At 36.1% G+C, this 19684-nt stretch overlaps 1 protein-coding gene across 1 annotated transcript; it reads right to left on the bottom strand.

Annotated features, from left to right (window-relative positions):
* Positions 1-2651: 2651 nt before the first annotated feature.
* LOC134856095 (zinc finger protein 765-like) lies at positions 2652-16156 on the bottom strand. Its single transcript, XM_063872460.1, has 7 exons — positions 15832-16156; positions 12808-13015; positions 10967-11529; positions 10483-10720; positions 9955-10135; positions 5396-5640; positions 2652-3604 (listed from the first exon to the last, which is right to left on the bottom strand). The coding sequence occupies exons 1-7, from the start codon at positions 16150-16152 to the stop codon at positions 2811-2813; spliced, it is 2550 nt and encodes an 849-aa protein (XP_063728530.1). The 5' UTR covers positions 16153-16156; the 3' UTR covers positions 2652-2810.
* Positions 16157-19684: the final 3528 nt, after the last annotated feature.

The raw sequence follows: 19684 nt of genomic DNA, 5'->3' as shown, positions 1-19684 counted from the left end.
AACAATAAAACTATTTCAACGTTCCAAATTGGAATCTCGGACCTGATGATAACTCACGTCCTTGCATCTGCACCACGTTCACTTGGAAGTAAAATAGTGACCCAGGTAATGCTGGATGTACCTGTTTTAATAGTTTCAATCATATATTGTACTAATACAGAAATGCGTAATTTTTAAAATTTCAAAAAAATGACTTTCCTCAAAACCCTAGTAATTTCTCTGCTTAAGAAGGCGATTTGCTGATTTTTTGAACAAGGAAACTACTATTCGTTCTTTCAATTGAATTATTTATCTCAGATTTGTCTGGGTAGTTTGGAAAAAAGTGAAAAAGATTCGAAAAACGATCAAAAACTCAAAAGTTTGACTTTTTCTAAATCCAGAAACTTTTCTCTACTAAAACATGGGAATAACCTCTTATGCAGGGAAAATTTCCACGCCATTATTTTCAGATTGAACCCTTAATATCAGGTTTAGCTAGTAGTTTTCGAGAATAGTGATGAAAACTCTAAAAAAAACGGTGAAAATTTCAAAAATGGACATTTTCTAAGGCCATAATTTTCTTTCAAAACGCAAGGCATAGCCGCTTGAGCAAAGAAGATTTTTTCATTGAAACCTTTATTTCAGATTTATGCATTTATTATTTGAGAAAAAGAAAAAAATTCAAAATAAATAGGTCAAAAATACCCCTAATTAAACTTTCGAAGGCCGTAGAAATTTGGTAACATGAAAAAAAGAAAAACAAAATCTGCATTAAAGAGCATCCGGTTTGTCCATTGCTACAATTTTTTGAGAAAAACGGTACAGTAATTTTAAAGAAAAGTTGAAACTTCAGCGAAAAGTGCAATCATTTTCCAAAGCGTGGAAAAAAAACAACAAATCCCGTACATTTTCATTATACCTGTTTTTCAAAAAGGATCTAATACTAGTCAAAAACAAACAACAACATATGGTATTAAGTTGCTTATGCTTAATTAGGCTTAAATATGATTAATTTGAAATATACCAAAAGTGTCACCAAATGAGTACTTTTGTTTGCGATTTAGATTAGAAACAAAAATCTTCGTACTGATACACTACGCTTCGCTGTGTAATCAACTGAATTCAAAAAAAAGGACAGCTCAAGACATCAAAGCTTTCTTATATATCAAAAATTCCAATAAAATGCTGAAAATTCAAAATTTTTCTGAAGAAAAATTGCGCGGTGCTTATACATTCTATCTGTTTTTCAAGCTTATATAAAATAGTGTCTAGGCATTAGCTGAAAAACTGCAATTATCCCCTTTTAGTAGATACTATAGAAGTCAAAATGCAAAAACGTCCTACAAAAAATCAGGTGACATTTTTGGCAACAAGTTTATTGAAAAGCTTTATATGCACGTAATATGAAAGAGGTTGTTCTATTTGAGTTTTGAGAAATTAGGAAAGTCAGCACTGGTACGTGTCAGCAAAAAAAAGTTTTAATGGCAGATTTTCACACGGAAGTGAAGCTTCGCTTCGCAAACATTTGCGAGAACACGACAGCTCTATAAAGTGCAAAACAAAATATAGAAATTAGCCTCGAATTAGTAAAATCTTCAACGTCTAAGATTCGAACTTGCGACCTAGAGATTAAGAGATTCACACACTAACCACTCAGCCACGGAAGCTTACTAAGTACCAATTACTAGTCTTAAATAAATCAGAGAACAGATGCTATGCGATTTCCAATTCTATAGTGAAAATTCCAAATAAGTGAACACTTTTATTTGCGAAATAGGTTAGAAACGAAAGAAGGTTCATTATAACACACTAAGCTGATCGCAAGTGTAAAGACAAAAAGCCTTATGGAAAAAGTCTGTTTCATTTTACAAGACTCTTGCTCTCGAAAACGTTTTTATAATATCAGGCTAGAAGGGAGAAGAGAGATGTTTTTCATGTAAATGTGATTTCACTTTAAGTGTTTAGGGAGAGTGATACTTTCTATCTGCTATCAGTGTCGGCAACTGTATGATTAAAAAAAAGAACCGGTCGAGTAAATCAATGATTTTAAACAAATTTATACACAGAGGCAAAGCTGAGCTTCGCTACACTTGCAAAACAAATGACAGGACGAAAGCAACATGACAATTAAAAAAATAGACAAACAGAGATTCGAGCAAAGTAACAATTGACGCAGGTGGAAAAACGAAAAAAAAAAACGAAAAAAAAGAAACGAAAATATACATTTTATAAAAATTAAATTTTATTGAAGTTTTTACAGGAGATCCTAGTGGATTTGACTATGCGCATTCAAAAATCGGTGACAGATTCTTATTTGAATCGCAAGGTTGCAAATTTTTGAACCGACAAGCTGTGAATAGGAAACCGGATCAATATACGAACTTTAGAGAACCGAAAAAAGTTGAATGAATATTATTGAGCAATACTCAACTTTTGAATTTTGAAGAAAAATCTACCATGTTTAAGCTCTTCAAATTTCAAATACTGTTTATGGTCGGCTATTTTTTCTTGAAGTTATCCCATTTAGAGAAAACTGGATCAATAGTAGATTTTCGGCAAAGTGACCTTCCCTTCGTTCTTTTAACATTTCAAAGGAAAAAAATCATCACTTACTATATCAGCGGTCATCACTTCATTCTTATACACTTAACACAAACGACTGTTCAAAACACTAAATTTAAATATTGAATTGAGTCGTGTATAATCGATTAAATACTAACTTATACTGTCTAAATTGCACAATTTTTTTATTAAGAGCAAGGATAATAGAACCAGAGATGTTAAAAGAAACTCCAAGATAGAACAAAAATTTAACTTACAAATTAATTTAATTATTGAAGCACCGAGGTATCAATAGTTGAAAATTCAGGCACTTTTTCTACTGTTAAGTTTTCGCTATTATTTCCATTTTCAGTGGTATTAAGTGTTTCTTGTCCTGTTACCGCAAACTGCTCCTCATTTTCTGTCAATTCTTTTGGTAATTTCAAATCATCATCTGCAGAATGCAATCTTTTGTAATTTAAAGACGCAATTTCTTTCATGATGACATTTTGTTCCAGTGCCGACTGCAAAGACTGAAGAAGCGTTTGATTGCACAGAATTTCTGGCTCTACCATTACACTGAGTCTTTCACTCTCGTCTCTTGAGAGAATAAAAATAGCTTCTATAAAAGAATCACTCGATACTGGAATAGTTTCTGCGTTGTTTTCATTACTTCTTACTACCGAAGCGGAGACTCGATCAGGTGTACACGTGACCATTATAGTTGAATCAGAGTTCTTCTCATTTCCATTCGTTGACAAATGATCTTGTGACATTTGGTCGTTTTGGCCTTCCTGGACCTGTACACAAGTCGGCAACGCGATTTCAATTTCTTCCACCGTCATTTCATGTACAGTTCTGAGATGCTGACGCATTGTATTTTTAGTACCTGTTTGTTGTTGACATAGCGAGCACACAAATACTGCCACATTTTCTTCCGTCTGATAATTGGTTTCAACTTTGTCCGCTTCTTCTGAGAGTCGTGTCCATTTCAACTCGGGGTGAACTCGGTTCGAGTGGGCACGTAGGCCCTGCTTAAGTCGGAACTGCTGACCGCAATGAGAACAGATGAATGGCTTCTCACCTGAATAACAGTCGCTTTCAACACGTTTTTTCAAACCAGTGTTTATATTTTGAACACTTTTGCGCTCTCTAGACAGGCGGGTACAGAAATCCGCTTGCGATTGTGAAAAACTATCAATCTTTCTGCCAACCTGAACATGTTTCATTGCCGTATTTTCTCAAAGTTTTTTAAAGCCTCAAAAGAACTCAATTTTTGGGCTTAGCAAAATTTATTATTAAGCCCTGACCGTCGTTGTCTTAAATCGTCCAGTTTTTTCTTGCTTAAAATCCAAGCCCATAAACGGAAACGAGAGTATATACAGTATCAAAATCGACGCTGGCTAAATACATTTAACTCTGAATATTACCAAAAAAATCATTGCTGCAAAAAGTTGACGTTTTACTTTAGAACGTATTCAGAAAACACAAAAACTAACAATGATAGCCCGTTGCTGTTGAATGTTGCAACCACAACAATTGAAGTAAACAATCCAAAAACAGAAGAAAAAAAACAAACGACTGATTTTCCTTTTCACGCCTACCATACCATAAGCATGATCTACCTCGTGATTTTAAAACCTTAACTTACAAGCGTACCATAAGCATAGTCTAACGCGTCATTTTATCAAGAACAAACATTTATAAGCATAGAGGCGAAGCTGAGCTCCGCACCACTTGCTATGCAACAAAACAAAATGAAAAATCTCGAAAAAACTAGATCTATCATAATGATTAAGTCTAGTTTTGAAACAAAACATACCGCGACAATCGAATATGAAATTAGCATCGGAACATAAATTACCTTGGCAGATACCTTTCAGAAAAAATCAAAAAGGTTTAAGACTTATGAAAAGTCCCCCTAGCCCTCAAAACACTCAAAAAACATTGTCTGCTCGTCAAATGAAACAATATGAGACAAGTAAGCCGATATAATATAGTCCGAAACCTATTAAGCCCCAAAAAAGAAACATAAAAAAATGAAAAATTAAGACTAATAAGAAATTAATAAGCCCCCCCTCGTCCTCCAAACACAGACACGCACACACACCCTTTTTTCGCTCGTCGCAATATGAGGCTGATAAGCCGATATAATATAGGCCGAAACCTATAAAGCCGAAACAAAAGGAAAAAAGGCGATAAAAAGTTGTTGTCTTGAAAAATTTGAATTATATGTCTATTAAGATGTTAAGCATTTTGTGCAATCTAGAGGTAAACATAAAAAATATGTTTCCATTGAAACGACTCGAAATTAGGTCACTAAGCCGTTTGGGCAGAATAAAGTTTTTATTCAAAAACAAAGCAAAAAAAGAAATATATACAATGACAAGGTTAAAATAATTACAAACAAACAGCAGAGGTAAACCAGAACACTAAAAGCAACTATAATGTATTAAAAAACTGAAATTCAAATAAACGATTTAGTTGGATGGTTAAAAAGCGGAAACTAAGCCGACAAAAAGTAAACCGAAAGCAACGAAGTCGAAAATTCAAAAAAAAATACCAAAGAATTATCATTAAAAAATTCGAACTGAGAATTTATTGGAAAATCACTAAAAAGGATGCACAGTGAGAGTAAAAGACCAATGATCGCAAATATACAACGCTCATACTGCATGCATGTCGTGTACTGCATGCATGCTGAAATCTGTGGTCAAATTTGTTTACGAAAAAAAATCTAGTACCCGATTTCAATACCCTTGCTATCGCACGGGTAATTAGCCTTATTACCATCGTACATTGTGAGCAATAATTATGCCAGTAAAAACTCGAAGGTGAGGAAGGTGAGAAGGAAGAAAAAAGGTTGAAAAGGTACCAGTGTGTATCCTGTTGTGTTCCTGGAGATGTCTGTGGCTGTTAGTCTTGTAGTGACACTCTTCGCACTGCAACAACTTCTCCCCCCTGTGTCTCCTCATGTGCTGCTTCAGATTGTGTCTGTCGGGGAATGAGGCCCCACACAGTCTGCATCTCTGGGGCTTGTTACTCGTGTGCAGCTTCATCACGTGCTGTTTCAAGTCACTGTTGCGAGAACACGTCACACTGCAGTACTCACATTGGTACCTAAACAGATTTTGAAAAAAAAAACAATAAATAATCACAGGGCTCTCGTAAACTATCTTTCTCCCCTCATGTTATCAAGTAAAGTACCCTATCAAAGATTAACTCATACAACGGTTAGGCACATATGCATTTTCTACTTCGTACCGAAAAATCAGGTACAAAAACGTTACTATTTTTTTTCCAAAATATCAATTTGAAAAATATATACTCATTTAAAACAAGGATCGCAGTTTGTTTTAAATGAATCTGATTATTGCGATTGAAGTGAAGATTTTCCAAACGAACGGAGTTCGTTGTTATTAAAGGTCAATTAAAATAAATGGCGTTGTGGCGCATCGGTGGTGATGGTCACCAGCAATCATCTGATTGCGGGTTCAAATCGCATGTGTGCTCTTTAAGATAGCCGTATCTTGATTATCTTTAAATAATTAACCTTCGGGTTAGGACTCTGGCTGATTAACTAAAATAATATAATAATAAACACACCAAAAGGAGTGCCGGTAGCACCCTCACAGTACGCCTTTGAAGTCATTTTTCAATTGTTAGTTGTGGTTTTCATGCCACCTCGATTTCATACCTAATTACATCCATAATAAGCTATTTTGGTTTTCAATTTTTTTCTTGTTTTCCATTCTGCAGTCTTCTTGATTTTGTTTAAGATAATTTGTTTTTTTTCTAGATCACTGATGATTGCAGTTTTGCCGAAATAGTTCTTAACATTTATCCGATTTGATTTTACAATTTAAGTTGGTAAGTACAGAACGAGATGTAGTTAAATAATTCCAGACTTGACACCTAATGATCTTTCCTCTAGGTAGTCCAAATGGGTAAGAGAAAAAACAACCGGAATAGTTCCTACCCTTCAAATCATGAAGTGGTCGGAACAACAAGGATCGTCGGTTGCTGTACAAGGAGCAGAATGTTTCAACCACGAGAATATTTATACCAAATCCTTTTGTAAATTTTGTGGAATCCAAATCACGACTGAAAGGGCTTCAATATGATACCACCTTTGACCCCATAGATTTTTCATTGAGGTAGTCAAAATCCACTAAAAAACAGACCCTAAACCATAGTTTCTTCCCACTTCCTAAAGTGGTCGCAACAATTAACGAATGAAATTTTTTCCGTATTGCTCTGAGTCGCAGTGGTTACGTAAGTAAAAGATAACTGTTATTAACCTAAAAAACTAAAAGTCAGGATTGTTGGATTTTTCAAGTGTTTTCCAACCGGAGGAATAAAAAGGTTTCCGCAAAAAATTACGTCGAACAATTGACACTGCCAAAAAAATGGGAAAATGTGAATGAACTCAGGGAAGCAAAAACATTGAATATTTTGTTTATTCTTTTCTACTTTCGAAAAATACATTATAATACAGAGGCGAAGTTGCACTTCGCATACACAAGCAAAAATATGACCGATAACGCTACTGGGAAAAACTGAATGAAGAAAACTTTGAGCCTACAAAATTTCTTAAGTAACACACGCCAATTATGATGCATTATCAGTACCAGTCAATTTGATTTAAAAAAAGAAATTTACCAACTAACATGCCTCAATTTATACAGCAGTCTATCGAGCAGTAATAACATGAAAAAAATAAATGTCATGAAATAAAAATGAATTGATTGGGGGTTCAAAGATTGGTCAAAATGGCAATCTTTGAACCCCCATAACTTTAGGAAAAATAGTCAAAGCTGAAATATCTCTCCAAAATTAAGCTCAGGACAACATTACTTTTTGCAAGATACAAAAAAACGTCAAAAATGGCTAGTTAAAAAGTCGAAATTTGTCTGAAGAAAAAACCACCCCGAGCACAAATAGTCCGCTACTTTCGTTACGACAGTCGGAACAATAATAGTATGTGTTATTATCCTTAGCATTGGCTGTACTTAATAGCTGTTATTGGTCAAAATGAACACTTTCAAAATGAACTCATTTTATCGCAACAATAATTGCGACAAATGACTTAGGTTTGAAAAAAAGATAGTTCATACTATGACACAAGCATTGCTTGTGTCATCAAAGTTTTAGAACCTTTTATCATTGACACCTTGTTCATACACTAAGTCAATTAGAGAAAAAGAAGTCTATAAGTACCTTTTTCCGATGAGAAATCGAAAAATTAATATCCAATTTCGAAACTCAAAGTCAGTCACATTTATTCGCGTCATTTCCGCTTTCGTAACTGGAGAGAATAACTTGCATTACTTTATGCAAATGATTTTGAATTGAAAAAATCAAGGTGAACGGTGAAAAGTCAAATTTGAGTGTGACTTATTATTATTAACATTATTTCAAAACCAGAACCAAGAAAACTTTTTCAGACGGTTTCGGGAGTAAAAACATAAAATTGACTATTCAGTGATTTGAGCTTGAATGAAATAATCAGCCAGCATAACAACAGTTTTAATCTACAGCGAATAATGGATAATCGAGTTAACATTTACAGTACTTAAAAACACTAAAGCAAGGCGGTTTTATAGTATTAAAGCTTTAAATAATTTTATCAGCATTTAAAAACCCAAAATAACTTCGTGGCGAAAAACTGGCTTCTCATTTTTTCAACAGGCGAAGCGGAGCTTCGCATCACTTGTGATGAGACGATCAAATAAAAAAACATAGAATTCGAAAATGTTGAAAAAACTAGGTGATCCGAAATTTTCGTATTCTCGATAAAAGAAAACTAGGGGCCTAACTAAAGCTGGAGGAACGTGTTTGATATCTTTTAAAGTTTTTCTACCCATACGGGACGAAAGGCGTAATTTCAAAAACGGGACTTTGCCCAAAACCTTAGTTGTTTCTCTACTAAAATAAGTTTAAGTGAAAATTTAGAAATATAGGAAATTACCCAAGAACATAACATTTCTCTTACCAAAAAATAAGGAGTCACCGCTTCTGCAGGAAAACTCCTCGCAACCGTTTTTTTTCTATTGAACTTTTGATCTCAGACAGATTTGATAGGGTAGTTTTGTAGAAAATATTCTCTGCAAAAAGCAGGTCGAGAGCGCTTAATTAGAGAGGATAAACAAAACTAAACCTCAGAAATGGCACGGCTGTATTCGAGTAAAGTCGAAAATATTTCCAAAAGACGGTCAAGTTTCAAAACTTCGACGTTTCCGAGGGTCATAACTTTTGTAAAAAAAAGTCTTTGGATTGCAACCTATATGTCATATATGGGAGGGTAGTTTTCGAGAAAAGTCAGGAAGTTTCAAAAGACGCGCAAACAATCAAAGTTTTGGCCTTTCCGAGGCCCAGAAAATTTTACGAAAAAAATGGGCGTAGTCACGTATGCAAAGCAGTTTTTCAGAACCGACTTTTTGGATTTAAACTCAAAATCTGGGATATTGGAGGGTAATTTTCTAGAAAACTCGAAAAGTTTTGAGAATGCTCAAATGATTTTTAAAAGCTTTTTCCCAGGTCGATAACCTTTTGTGTGAAACAATTGTGATTGCCGTTAGTTCAAAAGATCTTTTTCAAACCTGTTCTGTTCATTGAAACCAAAATCTCAGATTTCGGAGGATAGTTTTTAACAAAAAAAAATCAAAAATAGGGATCAAATTTTCCTCTCCCCCACAGCTTTTTCCGAGGGGTGAAGTAAAATCAGACTAGAAGAGTATAAAATTTGCGAAGCGTCTCAAAAAAAATAAAGGAAAACATCTAATTCCATTAATTTTCATAACACTTGTTTTTATCAACTGTGAAATCTATGCAAACATGACTCGCAATTTTTGAATATAAAAATAGCAACGGAAAAAACTTACGAAGCGGAATTAAAGCAGACGCCAGCTGAGCCGAAAAAAAATGATTTTGGAAAAAAAAACATTCAAGTTACGAGTCCCCTCTGAAACTACAGCCAACATGATACCATGATACTTGCTTAAAGCACAAAAAATCCGTGATGTGGCAACTAAGCCGGCAAAACGTGAGCAGATAAACGAAAATCCGACGAATCAATTTTTAACGAAAAAAATTCCAGTAGCACATACTGAAAAAGCAAGGTCCGTCCGGGATTCCAGCCCCTGACCTTAGGATGCAAAGATGACGGCGTTACCTCTACGCAAAAGCGAAGAAAACTTGAAGTTGTTAAGATTCAATACTAAAGCAAGTTGAAAATTTGTAAAAGTTATTTAAGGGAAAAAGTCTAGTTCCAAATTACAAGACACTTGCTTTCGCAATTGTAATTATAGACAAAAACAGAGTGAAGAGTCACTCTTCACATTTATTCAATTCAAGCTTTTTTGCAAAAACAACAGAGATTCGAACCCTTCTGCTCTGCTTGCAAAGCAGCAACTTATTCTTGTTTTTATATACTTTGGTTTGTTTCCCGTATGTCCTAGCAGGTGTTGCTTGAGTGATGCGTGTTGGCTGAACTTGAACATGCAGAGGGGACAGGAGAACGGCTTCTCCCCCGTGTGCGTCTTCACATGTCTCTTCAGCTTGAAGTTGTCTGTGCAGCAGTAGGAGCACAAGTGACACTTGAACGGCCTCTCACCTTCAACAAAACAACGCATGCAATCAAAACTGTAACTTCACTGCGAAGCGACGTAAAAATGGCTACGCCAGCCGTCCCCCCGTCTAAAGGTCCGCGGTTCGAGGCCGACTACGTTCAGTGGTCTTTGTCCGAGGGCGAGGCAACAATTCTCAATACAGAAAAATAACAAAAAACTGCGTAAGTACAACAGCTATTCTGCGCAAAAAGCTCTGGATGCCCGGGGGCCGAATCCTCGAGGAAGGGGAGCCACAGAAATAATACGAAAATCAGTCACTTCGAAGAACGTCTTCCTGTCATGAGAATGAACCCAACTTCATCGAACCCCCATCCCATATTTATTAACTTACCAGTATGAGTTCTCATGTGTCGCTTCAACTTCGTAGACTCCACTGAGGCATAGTCACATTCGGTGCACTTGTAGGGTTTGTCTTCGGTGTGTTTGTACCTCTTATGTCGGGACAGCTCAGACTTAGATGCGAAACTCAGACTACACAGAGAACAGAAGAAGTCTTTGATGTCTGCGTGCGTGTTAAGATGACTGTTCAGTAAGTAGACCGAGCTGAAGGCCTTCTCGCAACGAGGACACTGAAAAATAATTTAAGTTAATTCAGCTTCCACGTCAAACTGTCTTATTGATGTTGAAAATGAAGGTTAACTTGAACTTCAAAACTTATTCGAGCCAAAAATTTGACAAACAATCTTTTATCTTCATTAGAATAAAACAATTCATCTAAACTGAAATTACAAACGAAGGAGTCCCATCAGGTTAAAAATTTTGAAGAAAATCATAGCCAACAAACAGTATGAAAAATATCAATGATGCTTGCTTACCTTATGTGGCCTCTCTTTGTAATGAGTTCTCCAATGCTTTTCTAATGTCTCTTTCGTCAACGCTGCATAATTCCCACAAATACCACAATGATGCACATTCTGATTACTCTCAATTAAACTGTCGCCGTCTGCTCTGATGTGTTTGTACACATCAAACTTAGGCTTACTGTTTTTTGACTTCTTAGGACTATCTGTCGTCTGACTAGATGCCATTTTGATCATATTTTCGATTCCGTCTTCCAAGTCTAGAGCTCTATCACAATTGGCACTTTCGCTGTCTGACAAACTGCATCCCTCCATTGGTGTATTTATTGCAGCTAACCGATTACTGTTTGGTAAAACTTGTGTTTTTGGAGTCTGCGGGTGGCAACTATCAGGCATTCGTAACGGAGGTTTAAAACCTGCTCCCAGGCGTTGGAAAATATTTTCATCTTGCACTTTTTGTAGCTCTGTTTCATCGCAGATCTTTGGCTTCGTCCTAGCAAAGTAGGCGTGATAAAAATGTGGATCAACAGAGAAAGAACTTTCCAGAACTGCATTTTCAATATCAGACGCTTCTTCGCCTAAAAATAAATGATTGTGATAAACCGCGTTTAGCATAAAACTTGGCCAACAGAAGGTTAGAAACGAGTTTATGCACGCAAGAAAACATTTTATAAAAATACAGTACCATGACAACTCGCTACAAAACACAACCAGTAACAAAAGACAACTCGCAAAATTTCAGGAAAGCGACAACTGGGAAAGTTTGGAAATTATTTTATAATGTAAGAATTTCGGTTTAAGTCCTACCCTCTGTTGGGAAGCTGGCAACATGTTGGCGTCACTTCGGCGGTGAGTATATTGCGAGCTGTCTGTTAATGCAAATTTCGAGTTGTCTTTTGTTGCGAGTTGTCGCATTAAGAAAAAATACTGAATTGTTATTTGAACCTCAACTTTCGAATTTGAAAAAAGAGGTCTCAAAGCTCTTTGAATTTTAAGAGCAAAACATAGCCAGCCGAAGATTGGAAAAGAGTAATGAACGCAAGTAAACATTAAAAAAAACACTGACTTTCTTGAAATCTCAACTTTCAAATTTCAAAGAAAAAAATACATACCCTTTAAGCTCTTTGATTTTCTAGAACAATTTACAATTAGCGCTTTTTTTGATAACATGAACCCAACTAGAGAAAACTGGATCAATAGGTAAAGTTTTTATTCCGCTGGAAATCTAAAAATAAAATTCCATTTTCGAAACTAAAAATCGTTCACGTTTTTTCGCGCCATTTCCACGTTCGTATTTGGAGAGTGCTGCTTACGTCAATTTCAGCAGATGAACTTCAATTAAACTCAAAAAACGCATATATACCTAAGTGCATTCATAAATGCATCAATATGTATGAATGCATATCTGCAGTTATTAGAGCATTTTATGAGTTTTCCTGAAAAAAAAATCAACAAGACCTATATAAGAGTTTTCATTACGTTCATTACTCTTAATTATGACAGATAGGTTTTGGATAAAATCAACCCAATTAGAGAAAACTAGATCACTAAGTAAAATTTATATTTGGCTGGGAAATCTGATAAAATTCCACAAACGAAAACTAGAAGTCGATCACGTCTTTCGTGACCTTTACACTTTTATTGTATGATAGAGGAGTTTGCCTTCCTTTTATCAAAAAAATGAACTTGAAAAGAAATCCAAATTCAAACAGCAACAAAGTGAATTTAAGCTTGAACAAATTTTAAGACTTTTCATGCAAAAAATCATCACGACCTAAATAAAAGTCTACAAGTCACCACTACGTTCATCAACTCTTAATAATTGAAAAATATTTCAAACTTTTCGTTTTAAATACCTTCAAAGCGATCGTCATATTCCTCTTCATCTACTTCGTCCAGAGCACTATCTGATTCATAAGATAGAAGGTGTTTATAACTGTTAATATTATGAGGATCGTCTTCATAAGATATGATCTCTTCAGATGTCACTGCTTCATCAGGGAAATCAAAAAATGACTCGTCTTTCTCGAGAGGGTGTTCGGAAACATGGCTCCAGTGATGCAACTTAAATGAAAAACATTACGTTCATTTTGCAATAAAGCAGCTTATGAATCTAGTACATTTCAGAAAGATTCGAAAAAAAAAACATTCATTTTTGACACAGAGGCGAAGCTGCGCTTCGCATACACAAGCAAGGACAATGCCAAAAAGAGCTCGAAAAAGACAAAACAAAGGGAAATAAGAAAAAGATAAAAACATACACCTTGGGAAATTTTTTTTAGTGAGACAAGGAGACTCACGTTCTCGCATCTGCTCCACGACCGCTGGTAATTTTAATAACACTAGCCACTAATAAAGCAGCTACAGCTTGTATCAAATTGCCATTGCTACGCAGCAAAAATTTGACCAAAAAATAAAACTATTTCAATGATCCGCATTTGAACCTCCGACCTGTTGATTAGGATACTCACGTCCTCGCATCTGCGCCCCAATTAATTGGAAGTAAAATAGTGGCCGGGCTAATGCTGGATCTACTTGTTTTTGACATTTTTAATCATATATTGCACTGATACGGAACTGGGTTATTTTCAAAAAAAGGAATATACGCAAAACCCTAGCGATTTCTTTATGTTTATCTCAGATTTCACTGGGTAGTTTTCGGGAAAAAAAGGAAAGAGGATTCCAAAAAAAAACGAACAAAAACTCAAAAATTGGACTTTTCCTATATCACAAAATTTTCTCTACTTCAGCATTGGAATAGCCTCTTGAGATAAAACAGTTGATATCAGATAAAGCAAGTAGTTTTCGAGAATGGAGATGAAATTTCAAAAGAAACGGTACAAAATTTCAAAACGTAGATTTTTCGGAATCTAAGCAGCACGTTAGTTTGAATGAACTATCAACCTCAGAATCAGCACGTTAATTTTTGAAAAAAAAGAATAATTTTCCATGAACGGGTAAAATATTGAAAATTGGACATTTTCGAAGGCCATAATTTTTTCAAAATGCAGGGAATAGCTACTTGCGCAGGAAAGAGTCGCATAACTGATTGTTTTTGTTTCGGTTAAAACCTTTATCTCCGAATTGGCAGGGTAGCTTTTGAGAAGACTCAAAAAGTTTAAAAAATTAACAAAAAGTCAAAAAATGGGCTAGTTTGAGGACATAACTTTTTTCCCACCGAATTTAGGGAATAGCCGCCTGAAAAAATGATATCCCTATATTTTGTTCTTTTGATTGAAAAATTCATCTTAGATTTGTGTATTTAATAGCTGAAAAAAATTAACAAATAGGCCAAAAATCCACCTATTGAAACTTTCGAAGGCCGCAAAACGTGGGGTAAAATGAAAAACTAGAAAAATATGCAGACACATAGAAGAGCCGCCGGTTTTCCACTGGCACTATTTTCTTTGAAAATTGACTGCGTAGTTTTTGAGAAAAAAATTAAATTTTCTGCGATTAGTGCAAAAATTTTACTAAGCGTCGCAAAAAAAAACAACAACACCAATATATTTTTATGAAACCTGTTTTTTTCAAATAGGACCTAACACTAGCCAAAAACAAAGCAAAAACATATGCTTTTAAATTGCTTATGCTTAAATATGACTAGCGCGTAACGCACCTCCGGTGCTTCGAATTTTTCGTATTTCATTAAAAAAAACGCATAAAGAGAAAAAAATTTGTAACCTTTGAGTGTGCTCTCTGCCAGCAAACAATTACAGTTCTGGTAGTTTCAAATTAAGTAAAGTTTTTATTCAAGTTTTTCAAATCAAATTTCGAAAAACCATTAAAAAATTATATCTAAATTCTTTTTAAAACATTTACAATGACATAAAAACGTCACAACTCGCAATTAAGCAGTCGCATTTGGCTGCAAGATTTACAATCCTCAGATGAATTAATCTATTTTTTTTTTTACTTCATTTCGTTGAATCAATTCACGCGTCGGTCTTAAGGTGTGCCAACCTACGGATATTGGAGCTTCAAAATAACGCTGGTTTGAAAATGCTTGAAAATCATGTATTTTTCCTTTGGTTTTTCTTTGTAACGTCTGTTAGTATCCAGGTTTATAGCATGGCAGTATCAATAGCTTTGACTTGCTTTTAAAAATGGCTATGTTCGACAAATAGATTTTCATTGAAGAAATTATTTTGTTCAATTTTTTTATGTGTGATAATTTAGTTCACTGTATTTGTGTTTAAGGGTAGTCTATTAGTGGGCATTACATATGCCTTTTAGCTATCCTCCCCAGTGCTAAATTATTTGCTTGTCATTTGTATTTTGTTGAAGACTTCACTCATAATAGTTAAATCTATTGTTCAAAAAATGAAAAAAAAATATCATCTAAAAAGGCTGGTCACAAAGTTTTATTTCCTAAAAGTTTCCATTCACACATTGACCTGCAATGCAAGGAAGACGCCCGATTTGATTAAACTTGGTGTTATATAGCAAACAAAGCATTCCGACCAGCCCATGCTAGGAACACATCCCATTTGATAAAACCTGGTGATATATCACAAACAGAGCATATCCACCTAGCAGACAAAAAATGAGCCAGAAGTCAAAATAAATTTAAACAAATACCATGAAAATCACAATTCGTCTCGAATGAAATTAATTTCAGAACAAACATGCCGAGAAAAATCATTTTTCTATTCAACCTCCCCTCCTACTTCCTCCTTACCAACATTTGTCCTTGCTTAAGTGGGTGAGATCTACGTCAGCCGTTTCGCCGTAGTTTTGGACGAAGTTGTTCACGGGGAAAAAGGCTAACACCCGATTGCAATAAACCTGATCTCGATTAATAAAATATTATTGCTTTAAGTCATTCCATGTCATTGAAAGGTCGCCTGTATAATTGCATACAAAATAAGAATACTCACAGTTCTTGTTTGAGCAGGAGCATCTTCTCTGGATATGTCATTATCATTGATTTCAACTGAGCCAACTCGCATTGTTTTCTCATTGGGATTCACGTATATTAACCTTTCGCCACTAGCATAAGTAAATGGCGTGAACTTAAATCTTTGCTTGATTGGTGAGCGATGTTGGAAATTACAAGCAGACTCCGATTCATTACTCAGACTTTCGACAAGCTTTATATCTTTCTGGAGTTTCGCATAAACTTTTTCAAAGCTTGTATCAGCAAATGAGAAAAACATTTCTGAAAGTTTTGAAGGAGTTCTGGAGATACTCCCCGACATTATCAACCTAAAAAAGGACTCATATACTAATAAATAAAAAAAATTGACGGGCAATACTCATTAAACTATTAGTATTATGTCAATTCAATTCGTTCAAAACGCCAGCAGTCATCGACAAGTATCAGTATCAAAGAATAGGGCTACAATGATGTCTACATGAGAAAAAACTTAAAATTCCTGTAATTTGATATATATTAACAAACATTTATAGGCAGTGTTATTTTTTGGACCAAGACAACAAAAATGGGCCCTTCCGTCATGCCACGGTCCGTGCACAGGTTGGATTGGGCCATACCACCCTTATTTAAAACATCGACAAACTTTTATGAATAAATCAAGTCGATTTTAAAGCATCCAGAGAATTCTCAATTAAAATCAACCCACTTGATTATTGCATTGAAGGAAATGTCATGTATGTATTTTTAAGTTTCTTGCAACCCATGAGGCAGAGGATTGCACTCCTCAGAAGTGCAAAACTTATTTAGGTTTTTAAAAAGTTTATTGTGTCGGATTATGATTCGTTTCGTTTTTCGCTTAATTTCTCTGCTAGTTTCTGGTCGGTTTTTCTAGAGCATGGTGCTGCTCCTCCAGTCCACGCTTCAATAAGTGTAACAAGCTGCAGTATTCCAGATCGAGAATTCCTTGTTGGTATTTTAATGTTCAATGGATGTCTGCTTAAAGTGAGTTAATATTTTTCTCCATTCGCACGCATTTAGAACTGAGGGACTGTGGCTTTCGAGCATTTTCAGGGTTGATTTCCGTACTGCCTTGACGGTTATTTGTTCGAATATAGAGGGGTGGTATGGCGTTGTGTCTTCACTTACTTCAGTTAACTAAGTATCTGCTTATATTTGATGATTCTTGTGAAGAAATTTCAAACTCCAAACACTTTGTTAAAATCAACACTGCTGGGAGACACAGGGGACTGAATACAATATAGATCAAACACAATTTATTTCATCAAAGCAAATTAGGAAGAGATGTGCCAGTCGGTCATATTTGGAAGTTTGACCTTGAGAGAAGAAAAAAACACTTGATTTTGGAGTGAAATTTAATTTTTCAAAATTTCGAATGGAACCTGTCATGCACGATTTTCTCGCGAGAACTGAAAATCAGAAAAAGAGGTCAGAACAATTTCAGAACAGTTGAATAACAATCGCGGGAAAGTTGCTAGAAAAATCGGTGGGAAATTGCTATTCGCAATTTCAATAGCAATAATAGCTTAGAGTAGAGCTGTCCCATCTGAAACAGAGACGAGAGCATTCCCACGAATTGGATTGTTACGATTGGAATACTATTATTGACTGGACTAGAGTGAACCTTCGGTGGAAAGGTGGACAGCTTGAGTGTCCCAATGGTTCACGATAACTTGCAGTCTAGAGTAAAAACTTGTTCTTGTTGTTAAAACTGACTAACATTAAACTCATATTAGTTACTTTATTAATTCTTGAGTTGTTTACCGACTTATTTACTTCCTGGTTCTTGAGCGTGCTACAATGTGAGTACTTAATTTAAATTCCTAGAGTGTGTTTTATAATTGTTATGTTGAGGTAAGGCGAGTTTTAGGTTGATCCATCTGAAATGGATCAAAGTTACACTGTCTAATAAAAAGTAACTTAACGGATTGTTCCAACCCGGTTTTTAACGGCGTTCATGTATTTTGGGTATCTAGAGACCTAAGTATGGGGACGTTTCTAATTCTAGAGTGGGGGGGATATTTTAGTAGTAGCCTTTAAGCTGTAACGGGTCGTAGTCTCATGTCACAAGCGAACCGAACTGGCTCCGACCGTTCTTGAGGTAGAAAAACACAAGAGATAGTGTCCCTGACCCTTGAGCCAGTGGTTATAGGGCCTATTTTTCTTAAGCCTCATGTGTGACTGCAGTAGACGAATGTTACATAGTGTTTTTATGGCGCTCCTGGGTGTTTACGACATCAAGACTACGGAGTCGAACCCACTTGAGACAGCTTCGGGCTGAATGCCCATTCTAGAGTACCGGCGGTACGGTTCGACAGGAACGTGCAAACCTTCCGGTTGTACCGTGATAGCTTTTTAAGAAAACTCGAGAAAATTTCCTGGTACGCTCTCCGAACGAGGCTTAGCTAACCGAGTAAAGGGGGGCAACTAGGGAGACAAAAACACGAGCAAAAAGACAAAAAGCAAAACAAAAACCAAAAAAGAATAGAAAAAGGAACAAAAACCATAAAACGAAAAAAGACAGTGACTTTGACACCAGATTAGTTGGATCAAACCTTTATATTAATTAAATAGTATACCCATACTGTTTTACAAGTTCGATCGTTTCGATCAACCTAGCAATTTAAACCAGTAAACTGAATAAAGTGCCCGAAGTGGGGCGTCGTCAAGGGTTTTCAGATAGCTTGGAACTTAGCTGGACCAATAGGAGACTTGACTGGAAGAGGTTACCAGCCGAGTGGGAAAGTGGTTCAGGGACACTTGAGCTGAACCAATAGGAGACTTGACTGGAAGAGGTGACCAGCCGAGTGGGAAAGTGGTTCAGGGACACTTGAGCTGAACCAATAGGAGACTGGACTGGAACAGGTGACCAGTCGAGTGGGAAAGCAGCCAAGAAGGATTTGGCAATTCTCGAGTTCTCAAGTTGGGCAGAACGGGTATCGTTAGAATCCACATTACATTATAGGAGATAAGTGTAAAATTGGATAAGCGAAATCCCCCAGTTTTGAGAACGTTTTTACTTGAGCAGGCCTGGAAACAGGTCTACGGTTTTCTCTTGAGAGGTTTAGCACCCGGCGCTTAAAGTAAATTTTAGGCTTAAGAAGGGGGGCTAGAAAGGGGGGAGGTTAGAAGGGGGACTGGTTAAGTTAGAGGTTGGCGGTTGTAAATTGTAAAAAGGGGGAAATTAGAGTAACTAATTAGTCGACATCGTTGACTTAGTTACATTAGAAATTAACACGCGTTGGTAATATTAGGTGGAGATCCAAAATTCAACTCGAGTTAAGACTGGTACGCTGGTTGGTTTGGTAGGGGGGACCGGATATAAACAGCTTTTGTGAAACCCCATAAGATCACTAGTGGGGGGAGGAAAACGCGTGGCAATTAGGAACCAGACATTTTTTTCGACGAAAGGTAGACATTGGTCACCTTTGAATTTCAGGTGGGCTCATTTTTCTGTTTTTATTATTTTTCTTACTTAGATTTTTGTTGCATTTTAGTGAGGATTTGTGTTTGGTTTTATACGAACAGGTGATCACAAGATACCTGCGCACCTACATTGAAATAGAAACAACCAAAAAGAAGAGGGGGGTCAGCATTTGGCTTTTAAGAGAGGGTTTTTGGGAAAATTTTACTAGAGCTTGAGTGGTGGTACAAGGTACGGTGATTCAAGAAGACCCTACAACGAGGAAGACACTCCGTGACGAGTCTTGGGACAGTACCGAAGAAGTCTTGGGACAGAGCAGTCTTGGGACAGTGGTCTTGGGACAGGGTCTTGGGACAGTGGTCTTGGGACAGGGTCTTGGGACAGTGGTCTTGGGACAGGGTCTTGGGACAGT

The sequence above is a fragment of the Symsagittifera roscoffensis genome, unplaced genomic scaffold (genome assembly GCF_963678635.1).
Source record: "Symsagittifera roscoffensis unplaced genomic scaffold, txSymRosc1.1 SCAFFOLD_121, whole genome shotgun sequence".
In the NCBI taxonomy this organism is placed as follows: Eukaryota; Metazoa; Xenacoelomorpha; order Acoela; family Convolutidae; genus Symsagittifera; species Symsagittifera roscoffensis.
This window is presented reverse-complemented; position numbering and strand designations above follow the sequence as displayed.